Source organism: Drosophila navojoa, chromosome 3, assembly GCF_054131105.1.
Source record: "Drosophila navojoa isolate 15081-1374.11 chromosome 3, UAZ_NAV_1.0, whole genome shotgun sequence".
NCBI classification, from domain to species: domain Eukaryota; kingdom Metazoa; phylum Arthropoda; class Insecta; order Diptera; family Drosophilidae; genus Drosophila; species Drosophila navojoa.
This window is the reverse complement of record NC_142891.1, coordinates 27,387,287-27,405,650: the sequence shown is the minus strand read 5'-3', so window position 1 is coordinate 27,405,650 and position 18,364 is coordinate 27,387,287. Positions and strand designations below refer to the sequence as shown.

Sequence of the window (18,364 nt, the reverse complement as noted above, 5' to 3'; positions counted from 1 at the left end):
AAACCTATTGATGTATCTAGAAAAAAGCCAAATATGGTTTGAGTGCATTCGTTGTCTACATCGACTTGGGATTGAGTCTTTCACTTGGGTGATTCAAGTATCATTTGGTATCGGACAAATTCTGGAATTAGTGCATCAATGAAGCTTTCGTCACAGACATAGATGCTCATAAATGGCGAAACACAAAATGTGTACATCCGAATGAACTTTTGGTAAAATGAGTGACTACGTGAAGCCGAAAAGAAGGAAATGAGTGCGCTCGCCTCAATTGAGATGATGCATTCAATTTTTGTTCCAAAATAGCATTACAACATCTTGCATTACGCTTTACTCTTAATTTAGGAATGAGCTCATTCGCACTAAATCGACAAACAAACAAAAAGTAGTGTAGCAACAAATAAAAAACTTCAGTCGTGCTCCTAGCCCAGAAAAGTCATTTTATGTTTATTAAATATAGAAAGTTATGTTTGTTATTTATTTTTATTGTTTCTAGATATATATATAGTATTTCATTCATAATTATTAAAGCAAGCTTAAGTTTGCAAAAAAAAAAAAAGAAAAAAAAAAAAAAAAATAGATAAATAACACGTCAACGCCTCTGTGAGCACAGTGCGGTGCTTGCAGTGGGTTGAAAAAATAATCAGTAAGAAGACTCTATTCGAGGTGCTCGCTACGAGATAATCTGAGTCCCGAGTGATCTGGGTTTCTAACTATTCAAAGCTATGTATATATTGGCCCAGGCTAAATGTGAACATCAGTGAGTATCGATCGCCTCTAGATTAGTTTGTAAGTAAAGTAAAAATTCGATGTTCAAAAATTCAAATCCTTTGCTCTAGCTAGATACATATGTATATACGGTCATAACGTCAATCGAATAAATCGTGGCTAAATCGACTCCACTCGTCGTTGGTCAAGAATATTGTATATATACATACATACATACATATGGGGACTTACACGCCACATATTACTAATATCTTAAAGCTGTATCATCGCAGCATTAATTACAGTTATAAAGTGGACTCTCCTGACCTTTCTAGACTAGAGTGGACTAGAATATTACTTGCTCATGTTAATAATCTTTATTTGCATTCCTTTAAGCAATTGATAATAAACAAGAAAGAAAGCTATGGTCGAGATTGCTCGACTATGGAAACCCCTGAACCCTTGAGCGACTGATTTTTGAATACACACACAGTTTGGAAAGAAAGTGAAGAGAAAACCTTTTAATTTTTTGTTTTGAAGCGTAATAAAAACGGTATATTCAAATTTATTTTTTAAAATGAAAATTGGTAAATTAAACATCAAACTTATTAGTAAAATAACAACGTTTCCTAAAGAAAATAACAAATACAAAAAAAAAAAGTAACAAAAAGCAGCTGCCAGGAAACTTTTTACAAATCTCGCTTTTTCGATTCTTTTTGTCGTATATTCTAAGTTTACCGTTGTTTCCCGGTTTTTGTGAGGGTTTATTATTAGTTGGAACAATTTAATTCCCATAGTATGCCCATACTCCGCGCATGAAAGTTTATGCGTGCTTGCCTAAGTGTGCCTGTGAGAGTGTGTGTGTGTGTCTCTTGTAAGTAGAAAGACGCCAAGAATACTTGATATAACAATTTTTCGAAGGGTTCAGGAGATCTCGTAGTCGAGCAGTCTCGACTAGAGCTTTGTTACTTGTTTTATTAATAGCATTTAATAAAATTGACTGTTTGAGCCAAGTAGGACAGAGTAACTTACGCTAAATAATCTTATAGATACTTAATTATCTAAGGAAAACATAAGAATACGTAATATAAAGAGTTTTTTTGTGAACTAACTAACTACTTAACTAGTCTGATCTATCCGGCGTATCTCGCTTTCTAGATTCTCCTACTGGAGCTGCATGTGATCCACTGCTATTTCAATGTGTAGCCCGTCAAGAGATATCCACTGTTACCACTCATGTTGACCTCCGGATGGGTGCGGTTAGGCAGTATTTGATACGTGCGCATCCAGTTGGATGTTAGATGTAGATTTGTCACTTTTCCCGTTGTCTTCAGCTCCATGTATATTTCCTGGAGCAGCTCCTTGCACGTGCCAAAGATGACAACGGGTCGCGAGGGCTTTACCAGTGGCAATAATGCTTGCAATATACTCGAAGGATGCTCCTTTGCAGCCATCACTAGACTATCGAATTTCTCATTCATCAAAACGGCAGCGCGCTTATTCTCCACCTGCCAACGAGGAGGTGCTTTATTGGCTTTGGAAAAGAAAGAGGGAGCAGAGATTAATGTGATTCAAAGGAAGATTATTTTCGATTGGATATTAGTCAGGTGGTAAATCAGTTAGTTAGCTTACAGATTTAAGGAAACAGAAACCACTCGATTAAAAAAGCAAAATGTGAATTGATTGAAGATAATATTCTAGCCAACAGTATCGATTGAGAGGAAGATTTCAACTGCATGGAAAGGCAGTGCATTAGGTTAAAGTGGATGCTTTTAATGGAGAATTTGTTAATTAGTTAGAAAAAGATCGCTTACATTTGGGTGACTCATCCAATTTAACCTTCTTGCTGCTGGGCTCAAAACCTTCGCTTTGCTCTTCTGCAGTCACCTCAGCCTCAGTCACAGCCTCAACCTTTTCTTCGTCGTCAGCGGAATTTGTTGCTTCTGGCTTGTCGCCCTGGTAGAATTCACGCAGCACTGAATACAAATTTACAGAGATGCAGCGTTGTTGCTGTTCCAAAGGCAGTTTGAGAGCGAGTAGTGCCTGCTTCTGCGGCACATTGCCTGGATGCATGTGGACCAGTGTTGCCTCTGTGCCAGCGCCCATGGAGTTAAGCATGGCTGCCGGAAGGAGACCATTCGTGCCGCTCTCGTACAGCATATAGTTGCCAAACCCGGATATGCCCGAGTAGGAAATAATTTGTGAGAGCGTATCCACACGTATGCCCATTATTTTATCTGGATCCTGCCGATGGAATATGTCGGCCATTAGACGTATGGTGGGCTGGCGAATTTGGACAAACTCAAAATACTTCTTCTCCTTCTTCAGCAGATATTTATCCTGTGAGTATTCGGTGCGGGTGTGAAACGTTTTTGAGTTTTCCACTAGCTTCTCAATGATCTTGCTTGACTCGTTGCATTCCTCACGCATCTGCTCGATGTCCTGTTAGAGTAAAAGCGAGCTTATAAGGATCTACCATTCATTCATTTGATGCCTCACTTACCGATGATTTCAGCGATTGTGCCTCGCCATTGTCGCTAATATCCCGGTTGTCAGCTCCGCTGCTAGATATATTGAGCACGTCTCTAATACTTCGTAATTCATTTTCGGTACACAGTTCAAGACTGTGCTGTCGCTGTGCGCCACGTTTGCCCGCCTTCGACTCTTTTACACACATCTTAAATGTCGAGCCGTATGGCTGATCCAGCAGTGATTTTAGCTCCAAGTGTTCCTTGCCTAATGTTGCTGTTGCATCGAGACTTCCAAATTTTTGCAATTTTGTATATTTTTGCCTTTGAATGACAACATAATCACCTAACTGAATTATCGCCATCGCGGCTAAATCTATTCTCACTAATTCAACGGCAACAGAACAGCACGCTGCTTTTTACAAAAAATGCAGTTATCGATAACAACCAATCGGGCGAAAAAATGGACTGCAATCAGCAGGGATGATGTATTGAGTGAGAGAAAATGTATAAAATTATAGTTCCTGGCGTTTTATTATTGTTATCTAACGTGAAATTCGATGTTATTCTAATTAAGACTACTTGACCTTAAACACTTCAAGATCGGAGCTTATCACTTATATTAACAGAAACCCTTATTGGTTGAATAAATCTAAAAAATTTTTCAACCGATAATATAACATTTTAATTTAAAAATCATATAAATTTTTATCATGCCTAGAAGTATTTAATTTATTTATTTATTTATTTTGATTTTTTTTACCAGAATCATATTTGAATTACCGTTCGGTTATCGACAATTAGGAAAAGGTGGCAACTCTTCGGCAAATACGAGTTATTTTTTTTAGGTAAGCCACGAGATTGTCAGCATGTGTTTATAAATCATCGTAATCTACTGAGATTTCATAAATAGCCGCGCTCAATTTTAATCTATCAGTTAGAAGTGCCTTTTCTTGCCTTACATCAGAGGCCGACGTAACGGGCCCTGGACTTTGTTGCCCCTACTCGTTGGTGGAGTAATCGCATAACCTGTTGTCACCCAGCAACTACTAATTAACAGTTGATTGGAGCCGCGCCTGTTGAAAGCAATCAGTCGGAAAGAAAATAGAAATAGAAAACAAAGCAAAATGGTTGTCGGCAAAGGTGAAGAATCGCCTTTCATCGAAGGCAAACAGCCGGTGACCCTTAATCCCTCGTGGGAGTCGCAGATGAAATCGGATCCGAAAGGCAAAGGGTCGATAGTATCCAAAATTGTATCGGATCTTCAGCCGCCAGTTGATAAATATAAGTTGGTCTTCTTCATCTTTCTGCTTCATGGATTGGGCACGCTAATGCCTTGGAATATGTTTATAACAGCGAAATCGTATTTCGAGGACTTCAAACTAGGTGAAAATTACACGATCAAAACTGAAGTTAACTATCGCGGCAACTTTATGCAGAATATAGGCTTTGCATCGCAAATTCCCAATGTTCTTTTCAACTGGATAAATATATTTGTTAATTTCGGCGGTGATCTAACAACTCGCATTGTTTATAGCATTCTATTGGAAATCGTTATCCTTATCATAACCGTTGTGCTGGCTATGTTGGACTCATATGAGGTACGCACGTGGCTTACATGCAGTATTTATATACAACTACATACATATACATGAACAACAATCTAATTTTTCTGTCTATTTTTAGTGGCCCGGCATATTTTTTTGGGCAACTATGACCTCAATTGTACTTATAAACATGGTATGTATTGGTACAGAAGCTTAATACCCCAATCCCCAATCCAACAGAGTGCCCTATATAACATTGATTCGCATCTACAGTCTTGTCTTTATCGCTACGAACATATTGATTTACTTCGCCTTCTTTGAATTAATTGACATTTAATCTTTAACCTCTGGAAGTCAGAAAAAGAAATTGTTTTCCCCCTTCTGCAGCTGTTCTTCCTTCTATGATTCTTGTCTACTTTATTACTTATTAATAGCCTGTTTTAAGACTACCTCTGATACGCAGCTAAAAATATTCTTTGTGGATGTCAACTTAAGGGCAATATAGTAAAGGATTTAAGAGCTAAGAAATTAGGAATCCTAGCTTCAATTTTTTGCAACTCGTTTTTATGCACTTCCTTCCAGTTGCTTCAAATATAAATAATCTTTAATTATCAATAGGTGCAATAAGGGTCTAACAAGAAGAAGAAGTTTGATGGGAAACGGAAAAAATACCGACTATTTCACGGATCTATAATAAAAATCGCCAGTCTTTAGCTTTTATAGGTTCTAAGATTGAGGTATTTATACACACGAACAGAGGGAGAACGGACAAAACTACCTCGACTCAACTGTGAGCCTTTTTAAAGAATATGCATTATTTATTTATGGACCGAGTAACAAGCATTGGAGCAATGCAATAAAAACTTTAAAATGTCGATGACTGCGTCTTACTGCAAATGCTCCAGGACAGGAACGGAAAAACGAGCTTTTGAAATCTATTATACACCGACTTCACTTCGTACAATTCAAATGAAAGAAATTGTGGGTGCGAGTAAATCCGAACTTGACTTCATCGTATTAACCAATGCCATTTGTTCGTTATTAACAAGCAATTCGTCACATTTCTCATTGGTCAGTAAACAAATACATATAGAAATATCACCTCACCTTACCTGCAACTCTCTCTCTTTCTGTCCTTCTCCGTTCCCTATCAATATACCGCCTTATTTTGTCTTATTAATCAATTAACTAATTTGCAATTTGTTTTCGTTCTTCTTGCAGTGCAATGGCATCTACCAGAGTACAATTTACGGACTTGTTGCAGCTCTGCCCCCCAAGTATACGGGTGCCGTTGTGCTGGGATCTAATATTAGCGGTTGCTTTGCCACAATTATGTCAATGCTGTGTACGACGTTCTTCACATCGATGCGTACATCGGCTATATATTATTTCGTGACTGCGATTTTGATTTTGCTCTTCTGTTTTGATACCTATTTTGCGCTGCCGTTAACCAAGTTCTATCGGCATTACGAAATGTTGAATAACGAAAAGAAATCGGACTCCCGATCTCAATTAAATGTTCCTTATTGGCAAATATTTAAGAAAGCCTCGCCACAGCTTTTTAACGTGTTTTTCACCTTCTTTGTCACTTTAGCCGTTTTCCCTGCTGTTCATTCGGACATAAAGGGCACCGATGATTTTATCGTAGGCAGCAAATATTTCACACTGGTCACCTGCTTCCTCACTTTCAATGTTTTTGCTATGCTGGGCAGCCTGACTACATCATGGGTACAGTGGCCCAAGCCCAAGTATCTTGTTGTTCCAGTTGTGCTCCGAGTTGTCTTCATTCCCCTTCTACTGTTCTGCAACTATGTACCGAAGGATATTGTAAGGACTCTGCCCGTTTATATAACAAATGAATGGGTATATTGGTTGATTGCGATAATTATGTCGTACAGCTCTGGCTATTTGAGTTCCTTGGGCATGATGTATGCACCAGGCACTGTTCATGCCAAATATCAAGTAACCGCCGGCATGTTTGCCTCTGCCTTCCTTATTACGGGAATTTTCTCCGGCATAATGTTCTCCTATTTGAGTCCATTAATCATACAACTTTGAAATTTTGTTCTGCTTCAACAAATGAAGAGCATTTTCTTTTTTACAAATGTCATTAACCCAAATAACAAATGGATATTATTAAAGAAACAAACTAAATTTTATATATTGATCATTGACTGTAAGAATCTATACGTACAAAATAAACGAAATATCTTCAGTGTTACGAAGATAAAATACCTTACTACTAATCTCTGAGACATTTTTATTAATTTGAAATAAGTATTCTTTAATTTCGCAACAGACAAACAGAGAAGATCAAATATGATAGAAATACAGAACTGGAATAATTTATTCCATTGAGCAATCTATTTAAGATATAGGCAATAAAAGTGTGTAGCGATAAAAAGGAAACGAGAAAAAAATATTTATATAATTACTTCTATCAACATATATTAATAGGACAGCAATTACTTTATGCACAACGAAATACTCTTCTATAAGATATTGTTGATATGTTGAGACAACGATTCTTCTTCTAAATCCTCATTAAGCGTGGATATTGTTTGTTGTTCTAACTTAATATAGATAGATCGATAGATGATTATTTAACCATCAATAATCTCTTACCTAATGAAAGAGCATAGAAACTAATTTCATGTAATCGCCCAATTAATAAATGATACAATTTGCACTTCGGTTATAGAGTCGCTTAATTATCGAACTAGACTTAGCGACAAGCTGTTGCGCTGCCCGATAATATATATAATATATAATACGAAATTTTAAGAATCAATTTTATAGAGGTAGTGCAGCTCTTTAATAAATGCTAAAGTTTGCATTTCGGTTATAGAGTCGCTTAATTATCGAAATCGAACTAGGCCCACCCGACATAATATATAGTATAAAATTCTAGGAATCAAGTTTACGAAATGCCATAATACAGAGGTAGTTCAGATCTTTATAAAATCAAGAGTAATTACAGTAGGAATTTATTGACATATCATTCAAAATTACGCAGAAAAAGCCTAAAATCAAATAAATATAATTTTTGGGTACTCATATGAGGGTTTTTCAAAGTAAATCTCAAATCGTCCGATTTCTTATACTTTAAAAATAAATTTACAATTAGTGTATAATGAAATTAGCTTTGAAATCATTAGTTTTATAAAATAACAAAATTGATTTAATAACTTATTTGTAACATGACAGTTTTAACAGTTTTTATTTGTCTTGTCTTTTTATACCCTGAGCCCATTGAAAATGGAAAATCAGGGTATAATGTTTTTTTTTTTTTTTTTGGTCATTGTCATTTCGTTTTATAATTAAAAAACGTCCAGAAAAATTTAATTGCACTTCGATTTGAAACTATGGAACTATCAATAATAACTATGGAAAAATCAATAACAAATTTTCAGTATTGTTTTTTGTAAAATTTGGAAAAGTTTTTGAATGTTTGCTTGTCGTTTTTCGAAATCTCTAATAATTCAGCACAGCTCATTGAGACCAGATAAGGTTTTTCAAACTAAGGCTGCACTGTACTTGTGTGAATGTCGCTTGCCAAAATTAGAATATCTAATCGCAAGATTGTAAAAATAACTTCAAAGTAGAAACATTCTATGCCCTATTTACATTTGTAAATGATTTTTAAGAGCTCGCAGAACTGAGGAGAGGCGCGCGGACTCCGAGTTTCCAGTCCCGTCATCTGCTCTAGGGCTACTTCCACATCAACCACATTGCACATGATCGACTGCAGGCGCTTTGTGAATTTGGAGTCGGACAACACAACCAGTTGCCGTGTATTGTCCAACATATCTCGCAAGTCTTCCGCCTTCACGCCGTGGTAGCTGACCACCAGCTCCCTGAGCGCCGGCAGCTGCTCGCCGATGTGAAAGCCAAAGTCTTTTGCATCCGAGATGCCCAAACGCTGTAGGCGCAACAGCCTAGCTGTAGGCGCTTGCAGTATAGTTTGCTCTATGTTATATCTATTGGCTGTGACGTCCAGTGTGGTTAACTGCAGCTGGGTGAGCATCTCAGTCAGGTGCGACGCCTCGATGGAGCACTCTCTTGCCACGAGCGTATTCAGGTTTTGCAGATCGACCATAAATTGGCCCGTTATATAGGAGCTCGACACGCTTAAGCTGCTCAAATGAGGACAGCTTTTGCTCACAATTTGTATCATGCTATTGTTCATGTAGTCATCCGTGACGCAGAGCTCGCGCAGGTTTGTGAGCCTCAAGCACAAATAGAATGCGAGCTCGGGTCGCAGCAAATGCCTCCCCAAATACGAGTCGAAGGCCTTCTCGTGTACATTCCAGATATACAGCTTCTCCATATGTGGGCTCGTAACCTCAAAGAAGAACATATAGTCCTCCTTATTAAGTGGCTTCAACATGTCATCCGATATGGATACTTCACGATAGCGCGCTTTCCTCCACACAATATCGGCCAGCAGTTGCTCATAGCGCAACGAGCACCGCGCCATGGCTATCTGATCGCGCAGTGGCAGATATGCCAGGATAATGCAGAGACAGTCGTCATTTAGCTCATCGATGTTCATTCTCATTAATCAAGCGACAAAAGAGAGCGAAGCACCTGAACGGCAATAGAACAACAAGATGACAGCTGTTACTAAAAAGTGACTGCTGTTTGCGTGCAGTGTGACCGTTTACTGGGAATAAGAATCCCAACAGCTGTGGCGCAGTACAATGACAAACAGCTGTTGCAGTAAACTGCTTATGTGTAGGGTGACCGTTTGCTTGAAAAACGCATAATATATCTAATATATTTATTAAATACAGAAATACTAAAATCAATTTCAAATCAACGGGCGCAAAATGTAATTTATTAAAAACTCATTTAATTAAAAGTACTTAAATTTCAAATCATTTACGATAGTGTAATGTGTATATTAGTTTTTTGCAGTGTGTGTTTTGCTGTCCGTCCCTTTGACTGCCCGTTTGAGTGCACATCAATCCGCAGCTATGGAAGATATTGATGATATATGTATGTAAAGGCCTTTTAAATTGACGTCCTCCACTGATTTTCACAGAAATAATACTTACATATGTATGTTCATATACTATGTATGTACATTTATTAACGAAATGGGAAATCAGATAAGAGATCTGACAACGTTTTGGCCCTGAATATTTCGCAGTCGCTAACTTCTTGAACTTCATTGAACTCATTGAAAATTGGAAATCAGGGTATAATGTTTTTGTGAAAAATTATGTAACAGGCAGAAGGAATCATCGCAGACCCCATACATTATATATATATGTACATATATCAGCATGACGAGCTGAGTCGATATTGCCTTGTCCATCTGTTCGTATGACCGACAAGATCTCAGAAGATATAAGAGCTAGAGAGCTGATATACGATACGCAGTAAGAGTTTTTATCGAGAATAATCGAACAATTGATTCTGTTTTTTTCAGTCACTGCTTACTGCGCAGTTAGCAGAGCGCAGACTTATACGTACATGTGGACGCATGTGTATGTATGTATGTATGTGTGCATAAAAGGAGTGATTAGAATAACAGCTTGGAGGGTTCAGGGTATCTCCAGTCGAGCAGTCTCGACTAGAGTCTTCTTACTTGTTTTTTTTTTTTCTGAAATTTTATTAAGTCAACATAGTATAATATAATTAATATAATCCGATTATAGTCTAATAATAATATAATATATCATAGAACATAATATTATCATTATACTATACAAAAAGATGTTTTTGATATGATGATATGATGACTACGATAATAATAAAATTGATGTTCACAATATATAATCAATGTGACTACAATAATAATATTTAATTAAATATTGCCTGCATCTATTCGCTCAGCACTTTCAGTTTATCCCAATTCAATGTAGTACGAAAATGAAAAAATATGTCTTAGTAAATAGTACAATTACCTTTTCATAGTACACTTTTGTGATTTATATTTAGAACATATTGATTGAATGAGGAGGAAAACGTCATCGATAGCACTGAAAAAGAATTTCACTGTCATGACCAACAGTTTCATTGTTTCCAAAAAGGCAGCAAAACTTTTATTGTCCGCCCCAACGCCTGCTGCCACGCCACGCCCCTCTATGCCTTGCATACCAATTAACATGTTGAGTGTGTTTCCATGTTTAACTGTCACTTCTGTACGCATCATGCAGTCCCAGACCCGAACCCAAGCCCAAGCCCAAGCCTTCCGATTCTCAGACCCAAACATGAAAAGCGGAGGGAGGGCTCGGCGTCAGTCCTCGCTTTGTCAGTTTGTCTGCGCAGCTCCCTCTCATACGATTTGTGCGTGACCATGCGAAATGTAAATTATTTATATGCGATGTAGCTGTTTCTGACCGTCTTTATATAAAGCATTAATCCCGCCGAAAAAAAAAAAAATATTGCCGAATGTAAACTAGGCGGGGAGCCCCTTCGTGGTCCACCATAGAGCAGGGCAAGGAGCGCGCATTGATTGGCATTTGGCCAGAGCCAAATATAGCTTGTGTGCTCTGAATTAGAACCAAAATTAATCGACTTAGAGTCATTGTGCCTTTGAATGTCAAGCTTTGCATAAATTAAACAGACAAATTCTAAAACTCAACTTAAAATACTATTAAAATATGAAGTCCAATCTGATGCAACACTTACAGGGGCTTCACAATTCGAGAAAAATGTTGTCCCTTACAGCCTTATAGCTAGAAACTTCATTGAACGAGTAATATATATATGTATATATGCATACCTACGTGACAATGGTTCAGGTTGTGTAGACGACTTACAAGTAAACAATTTTTTAAAAATTATTTAAAAAGCTCGCGTGAGTTAAAAGCAATAAGAAATAAATTTGGTGTGTAGAAGTACAAGACTAAATTAACATATATACTCCATCTAAACGTTGAGTTACTCTAAAGGTTAGGACTAACTGGAAACTTAGCGCCTTTCATACTGGACCTGTAACTCTGTGAAATTGCTTAAAGTGGACTAGGATCTAAAAGGTATACGGCCTAGCTAAGTTATATGTTATATCATATTGATGAAAACATGTTTATTAGATTTCATTAAAGTTTTAACAATTTTTCTGTTTCATTAGTGATGCTTACTCGGAATTAAATATATTTAACTAATTTTATGAACTGCAAAAAAGTGTATTATATTGTATTTTATGAACTCCAATAGAGTGTATTATACACCTTCAAGGTTCTCTTCTTTTTTGTACAGTCGGTTGAGCGCTTTCGTCCGTTTTGCCTTGAGTTAAGTGGGCAACCAGCTAATTGCTGGCTCTGGAGTTGGTCAGGTGTATGCATTCTACAACGCCCACAGAAAGTAAACGAAAACGACGGTGTGCTTCTTTGATTTGGCAATTAGGTGCAGATACGCCCCTCTAAGCGCTGGGCAAGTGCTTGGTATTATGAAATGATTACTATTCAAAAAATTTGAGACGCCTTGCGCTGTAAAATATGCAACACTTTTTTGTGAGAAGCAGCCGAAGCAATTGGCCAATTAAGTCAAAAGTTTGGTCGACTTTTCACTCCCCTTCCAACAACTTCTTTGGTTTATGGCAGAAAGGAGGTAGTGGGGCAGGGGTGAGCTGCTTTGCATGCCAGGCGAGCATTTGGTGGCCATTTGCGTGCCGCCTCGTCGGCCATGAAAAGAGCAGGATGCACAGGAGGATGGCTGGGAACGCGGTCAGCTTTGGACTGCAATTGGTAACATGTTTTATGCAGATTTGCAGTCGTTGGGCTTTTCACGGTGTTCGATTTTGGCAGACATGCTGGCAGTGCTAATTGAATGGCACACTCAGAACGCCGGCCTTCATATTTCATTTCTAATTCGGTCCCCAGGGTGGGAACTTGATTTATAAGTACACTAAGAGAAACGGGCTGCGCAAAGTCATGAACCTCCCCTAAGTAGTTGAAAAAAAAAAAAAACACACACACACTCATTTTACTAACCTTGTTAGGAGTGTTGATAATTCATGATCGTTTCGTAATTCCACTACATGCGATAGAAGAGCTGTTTTTAAGATTAGTTGGGTTATAATACTCATAGATAAACTGAGTGTCTGCCATTCAAAATGTCCGTAACTTCGCTGATTCGAAATATACATATATCTTTAACCAATTGTATATCTATCTGCCGTTTAATTTTCGGTCTTCCAGTCATTGACGCCAACCCATGCAGATCCAGATCGAACTGGCTCATTCTAGGGGATCTCTTCATAGGACCACTTAACTTTTCCTTATTTTTAAACAATATTAATTTAAAACAATATTATTTAAAGTTAGAAAATTTTGTCAAGTAAGAATTTTGCAGGTACCCCAACTTAATTATTTATCTGAAATGAAGTAACAAACTGTTTGTTTAAATAAATTTTCATTACTTTTACTTGGCTTTCATGCTTTGGTTGTATGTATATATATATATATATATATATATATATATATATATATATTTATATATAATTTGCTAAATGCCTGGCGAAATTATTGAACATCTCAGCTAATTAAGTCAATGTATTACATAATTTGTTTAAAATTTATATTAATTTAGTTATTAATTGTTTTGTATTTTTAATTATTTTTTTTTTTTTTTTTAGCTTCATGGAAGAGAAGAAATCGTTGGATCACATAAGTAGGTTTTGTTTTTTAGCTAAATTCTCTAATAACAAAAAAAGTTCAAGTTAAGTAACCATTTTAAAGCGTATTTACATTAAACATAACGAGCAAGTGCAAAGTTTTTAAATTTTTTTTCTTTCTTTTTCGTTTTTTGTTCTTAGGTCTAGATTGAAACGATCTGAGACTCCACAGATAAAGTTTCTTTATATTTTTAGGTAACTCTCAGTTTTTGGTTTTGGTTTTTCTTTTCATTTTTAAGGCTGAAGACAGAGTATTAAAATTTTATTGTTTAAGAGTAAAAGTTTTTTATAAAATATATATGTATCATATATCAAAGTATAGTTGTTTTACTGTTTATCGTTATGTAGAGCGCCTTTATATTACAGGTATTATATATTTTACATGCCACTGAGCTAACAATCTAATTAATATTCCTTAAGCCTATAAAATGTTTTCTTTTTAATAAATCTTTACTATGAATTTTAACTTGAATAATGCCAACGCTTGATCCACTAAATGAACTAGACTACAAATCGTATATATCTATTAGGCTTACCCATATATAAATTTTGTATAATTACTATAATTTTTTTAAGTCGATATATATGTATATATGTATATATATATTTATAAATATATATATTTTGCAAATTATGAAATTGTAATTTGTTCACTACGATTTCTCCATGTATTTGTATATATATATATATTTTTTTTTATATATATATTTGTTTAGTACTCGTATTTTAAGAATTCTTTCGGTAATTGGTCCTTAGTACACTACATAGAAAGCGTTTAAAAAGTGAGCGCGCAGCCAAATGACAACGCGAGGCAATTGCGGTTCAGCCATGGCCCACGGCTAGATTAGAAATAAGAGCAGAGCTGTGAGCACAGCAGGCAATTGATCAAATTTATCTGATAAAGCCATTTGAATTTAAAATTAAAAGAGCGTAAATACTATTGGGACAGAATAACGGAAGCATAACAGAAGCATGACACTAAAAAAAGAAATATAGTTTTAACAGTTATTCCCATAGTACATTGCGAACCACCTGTATGCGTTTTTGGTATCTTTGTGCTGAGTCAAGCGACGGGCTCTAAAGATAACCAGAAATAATTACTTGTTTGCACTTTAAAGGACTCCAATTTCCCACAGTGCCTTGCGGACCACCTGTGTGCGCTTATTTCGGCATCCCTACTGTCCAGGTGCTTGCCTCAGTTGCGCACACTTTTTTTGTCATCTACTTTAAGCAAACACCTTTTTGTGTCAACAAACATGGAGCGGAGCCGTGTTTCAAAGGCAGCTGTCCTTTTTATGCTGCCCACAGCTGTGACGACCTTTTCAAAAGCCCATGCAAACGTCCACGCCTCTGGGCGTAACTGTCCAGTGTATGCCTGTATGCGTGTGTGCGTGTGTGCATGTGTGTTAGTGTGTGAGTGTGCGGGGGCGCACGTTAATTGCGCCTGGCAAAACAGGCAAAAGCTGGGCCAAATGTAAAGTCTAAAAAAACCAGCTAAGCCGCACATTAGGTGTCAGCCAGTCATGTATAAATTTATGCTGGCCTTGTAGAGCTTTAACACACACACATAGATACACGTACTCGAACAGAATACATATAAGCGAGGCAGTCAACTGTGACTTTTTCTGTAGCATTTTTTTGTGGACGCAAAATTAGTTGCGGAAAAATGCGCAAAATTAAAATTAAGATAGAAACTAAATAAAAACAACTACCTTTTTATTTCGATTTGTAAATATAGGAACTACAACTAAGTTGGGCCAAAGATTTTTGCAACAAGAAATACGTTACTTTAATTAAATAGAATATCAATTAAAATGGACTTATTAAATTTAATTATATTTTTTCTTTTTTAATGAAAAAATGCGGGAATTAATAATAAGAAAAAATCTAAATAAAAACACTCATATATGTTTCCAGCCATTTTGTAAAAAAAATTGTTTCAAAGTTGATAAAAGCTACAAATATTTCGAATTATTTCTGTATATATAGTTGATTAGAACTATAATAGGTTAGAAACAGAATTTTAAAAATAAAAAAGAAAAAAAAAAAAACTGTTTACAATGTCATTTTGTTAAAATAGAAATCTGACTGCGAAGAATGTAATGGTATTTATTTTAGAGAAAACTGAAAGTACATTTGAAATAAAATTATTTGTTGTACAATATTCAATATACAAAAAATTAACATACAAAAATTACAAAATATATTTGCTGTATACATTTAAAAAAAATCATGTAGGCTTTAATTAACTTAAAGCTGTGAAAAACATCGTAAATGAGATTATATTATTGGGAAAATCCTGAGATGATTTCAAATGTATACAGCATCTATGAATGATATCTATAGTCTGGATTGGACAAACAAATATTATTTTTAAACAAAAAGAAAATTTAATGAAGGTAATCTAAATACCTCAGTAAGGGTATGCAAATAGTCGCCGTTCCTAATATATTTTTGTTCACCTGATTCAACAGCATATTTATGCCATCATAAATAGCAACCGCAACTGCTAATTAACTGGCTGAGCTGTGGCGTACAAACAACCGCAACAGCAACAAACATAAAAAAATGTTAAAGTCTAATTAAATTAATCCCGTTCGCACACATGTCTATCTAGCAGGATTGCGTTGCGTTGTCATTCAGTTGTTGGCAAATTTTTTACTTTTTGTCAACTCTTTTCTGCGCGTCGCATTCGAATTTTGTTTTTTACGTGTATCGCAGCTATTTTTGACCTTCGTTTTGGTTTTTGGTTTAATTTTTTTTATTTTATTTCTTTTCTGTTTTCTGTTTTAATATCATATTCACTACGCTCATTTAGAAATGTACTTTAATACTTGCCTTCGGTGCGAAGTTTGTTGCAATCAACAATGAACTGAATTGATAATTAATAACTATTAAATATTAATTATTAAGTATTAAATATTAAATGTATGTATTATTATTGCGCTACTTACATGCAAACATTATTTTTGCTTTATTTCGATAAAAATTATAATTCAATTTGGCCATTTCATTTCATAATTAATTCACTGTTCAATTAAATTGATTTTTGCTGCGCTTGTGAAACGCACAGAAATATTATTATATTTCTATTATTATTTGTAGGCTTTAATTTAAATTTTTAATGCCTTTGTTAATATCGCGCTTTTTATTAATTCACGTCATAATTATTGCTCTTTCTTTGCTTATGCAATTTAATTTCGTATTATTTATTTTTTCAATTTCTGTCTGGGGGCTAACTGAAGTAAACGCTTCGGACTGCCTGAGCAATTTGTATACAATGAGCAATCATATCAGACTATAATAGGTGTTTGAGTTGAGTTGCATTTAGTGTGTTCAATTATTCTTGCACTCAACTGAAAACCGAAAATGTTTTTATTTTCCTCTTTTTTTTAATTAACGAACAAGTAACGCCACTCAATAGCTGCAAAAAGTGCTTACAGCTCATAAATTCAATGCTTGATTTATGTGGCCATCATTCGAAAAGTATTTTAGGTGTGCTCCGTTATCAGAAAATGTCATTTAAATTGCTTTTTCAAATGTTTACGAAATTGATTTATGAACATAATTTCCTACACAATATTCAGTCGGTGGCCCTCCCAGAGCTGACATTTGGTTGGGCCACCTGACAGGCGACCTTTGCACTAATATATAAATATTATATAAATCTTTTTATTTCATTTTGGGCCAGGTTTCATTGGAAATTTGTGCAGCAATTGCATAAAAAATTCAATAAATAACATAAAAATGAAAACGAAAATGCGGCACCCATGCGTTGTTCTCTCTGTCGGCATTTATGAATGTTGCGCGTGTAAGTTTTTTATTGCACACATTTATTGTAGTGTGTGTGTGTCTGTGTGTATGTGTGTGCGTACTTTTGTGTATTTTTTCACAACCATTTTCTTTTGTTTTTTCTTTCGGCTATTTCTCATGCACTTTCACTTGTGAATTAGGTATATTAACTTTTATTGCTGATTATTACTTTGAATAATGCTGTAGTTGCTTGAAGATGGCTGTGCTTGCGCAACAAACTTATTGTTTGCCATTTGGTTTGTCGAAACAGAGTTGCATTGATGCATCGAAGGATCAGCAGATGCCAATTTAGAGTTTCCAAGATGTGGCAACGCTGCGCAGGGGCGTATCGCGCAAAAACTTGTAAACAAAGTGCTTGTCTGCGTGTTGTGTATGTGTGTTTGTGTGAGGTTTCTTTTATTTTAAATTACATTTTATGTAATTTACGGAAACGTTTTTCTCGCACGTTTCGCTTTCATTTAATGGCTCGCGCTGCTGTTATCAAAAATTTTTATTGCTGCCGCTCGTGTTGTTGTTGCTTTTTATTGCTGTTGCATCTCGGCGCCACCTCCGCCCAGTCCTGCCTTCGTCTCGGGTGGCACCTGTTGGCGCGTTTACATGGAAGATGAAATTTTACGAGTTAGTTTCGAATTGAACTTGAGTTCTACTGATACGGGCAAAGATATTATGTAAATTAAAGACACAATCAAAGCATAAGCAACATTCAGGTAAAATAGCAAGTGTGTGTCTGTGTCTGTGTGTTTGTGTGTGAGAGAGTGTGTGTATGGGTAGTTAAGTTTGTACACCCAAGGAAAAAATAAACAGTAAAAGAATCACATTGAAATGCTTCCAATAAAGAACAAGCCCCGAATATTCGCACGTACATACATTAGCATACACACACACACGCATACACGCCCACATCCTCATACACGCACACTTACATACACATATACAATAACCAGCATATTTGCTTGTGGCATCAAAAATGCACGAAAATCAAGTCGAAATAATACGAAAGTGGAAATAGGTAAAACTTGCGTACGATAATCCAAATGGCAAGAAAATACCAAAAAAGGAAGAAAGACAAGAAACGCATGATAACGGCACTCAAAATCAAAAGTCTTATGTGCATACACTCAAGAAAAAATCAGCTAAGAAAGTAATAGTCGAAAGTGGCCGACTGGAAAAAGACGTGGGAGACGATCTCAAATATCCTAATG

General features: G+C 36.0%; 4 protein-coding genes across 6 annotated transcripts in view; 1 reads left to right on the top strand and 3 right to left on the bottom strand.

Annotated features, from left to right (window-relative positions):
* Nucleotides 1-1,832: 1,832 nt before the first annotated feature.
* Nucleotides 1,833-3,619, bottom strand: Trmt6 (tRNA methyltransferase 6 non-catalytic subunit). The gene is made up of 3 exons (XM_018098578.3): nt 3,209-3,619; nt 2,520-3,147; nt 1,833-2,239 (listed from the first exon to the last, which is right to left on the bottom strand). Exons 1-3 carry the CDS (start codon nt 3,536-3,538, stop codon nt 1,896-1,898), a joined length of 1,302 nt encoding a protein of 433 aa, XP_017954067.1. The 5' UTR covers nt 3,539-3,619; the 3' UTR covers nt 1,833-1,895.
* Nucleotides 3,620-4,043: 424 nt separating this feature from the next.
* Nucleotides 4,044-6,966, top strand: Ent2 (Equilibrative nucleoside transporter 2). The gene is made up of 3 exons (XM_030385967.2): nt 4,044-4,774; nt 4,860-4,913; nt 5,942-6,966. The coding sequence occupies exons 1-3, from the start codon at nt 4,301-4,303 to the stop codon at nt 6,776-6,778; spliced, it is 1,365 nt and encodes a 454-aa protein (XP_030241827.2). The 5' UTR covers nt 4,044-4,300; the 3' UTR covers nt 6,779-6,966.
* Nucleotides 6,967-8,160: 1,194 nt separating this feature from the next.
* On the bottom strand, nt 8,161-9,399 carry LOC108649614 (uncharacterized). The gene has a single exon (XM_018098585.3). The coding sequence runs from the start codon at nt 9,279-9,281 to the stop codon at nt 8,340-8,342; it is 942 nt and encodes a 313-aa protein (XP_017954074.1). The 5' UTR covers nt 9,282-9,399; the 3' UTR covers nt 8,161-8,339.
* Nucleotides 9,400-16,046: 6,647 nt separating this feature from the next.
* Dpp10 (Dipeptidyl peptidase 10) overlaps nt 16,047-18,364 on the bottom strand; it is a 48,356-nt gene continuing 46,038 nt past the window's right edge. For all 3 annotated transcript variants that reach the window (XM_030384129.2, XM_030384130.2, XM_089257186.1), the window contains one exon: nt 16,047-17,743. Coding sequence is in view for 1 of the 3 variants with exons in the window: in XM_030384130.2 (XP_030239990.1) it covers nt 17,684-17,743 (60 nt within the window). In the remaining 2 variants the exon portion in view is untranslated. The remainder of the gene's footprint in view (nt 17,744-18,364) is intronic.

What these genes read in the sequence shown, in the direction of transcription:
- LOC108649614 (XM_018098585.3), bottom strand. Translation starts at nt 9,281, where the DNA reads ATGAGAATGAACATCGATGAGCTAAATGACGACTGTCTCTGCATTATC.
- Ent2 (XM_030385967.2), top strand. Translation starts at nt 4,301, where the DNA reads ATGGTTGTCGGCAAAGGTGAAGAATCGCCTTTCATCGAAGGCAAACAG. An exon ending in CTATGTTGGACTCATATGAG is followed by an intron (nt 4,775 to 4,859) that starts GTACGCACGTGG and finishes GTCTATTTTTAG; the next exon opens with TGGCCCGGCATATTTTTTTG. An exon ending in CAATTGTACTTATAAACATG is followed by an intron (nt 4,914 to 5,941) that starts GTATGTATTGGT and finishes TTCTTCTTGCAG; the next exon opens with TGCAATGGCATCTACCAGAG.
- Trmt6 (XM_018098578.3), bottom strand. Translation starts at nt 3,538, where the DNA reads ATGGCGATAATTCAGTTAGGTGATTATGTTGTCATTCAAAGGCAAAAA. An exon ending in CACAATCGCTGAAATCATCG is followed by an intron (nt 3,148 to 3,208) that starts GTAAGTGAGGCA and finishes TTACTCTAACAG; the next exon opens with GACATCGAGCAGATGCGTGA. An exon ending in ATTGGATGAGTCACCCAAAT is followed by an intron (nt 2,240 to 2,519) that starts GTAAGCGATCTT and finishes TCTTTTCCAAAG; the next exon opens with CCAATAAAGCACCTCCTCGT.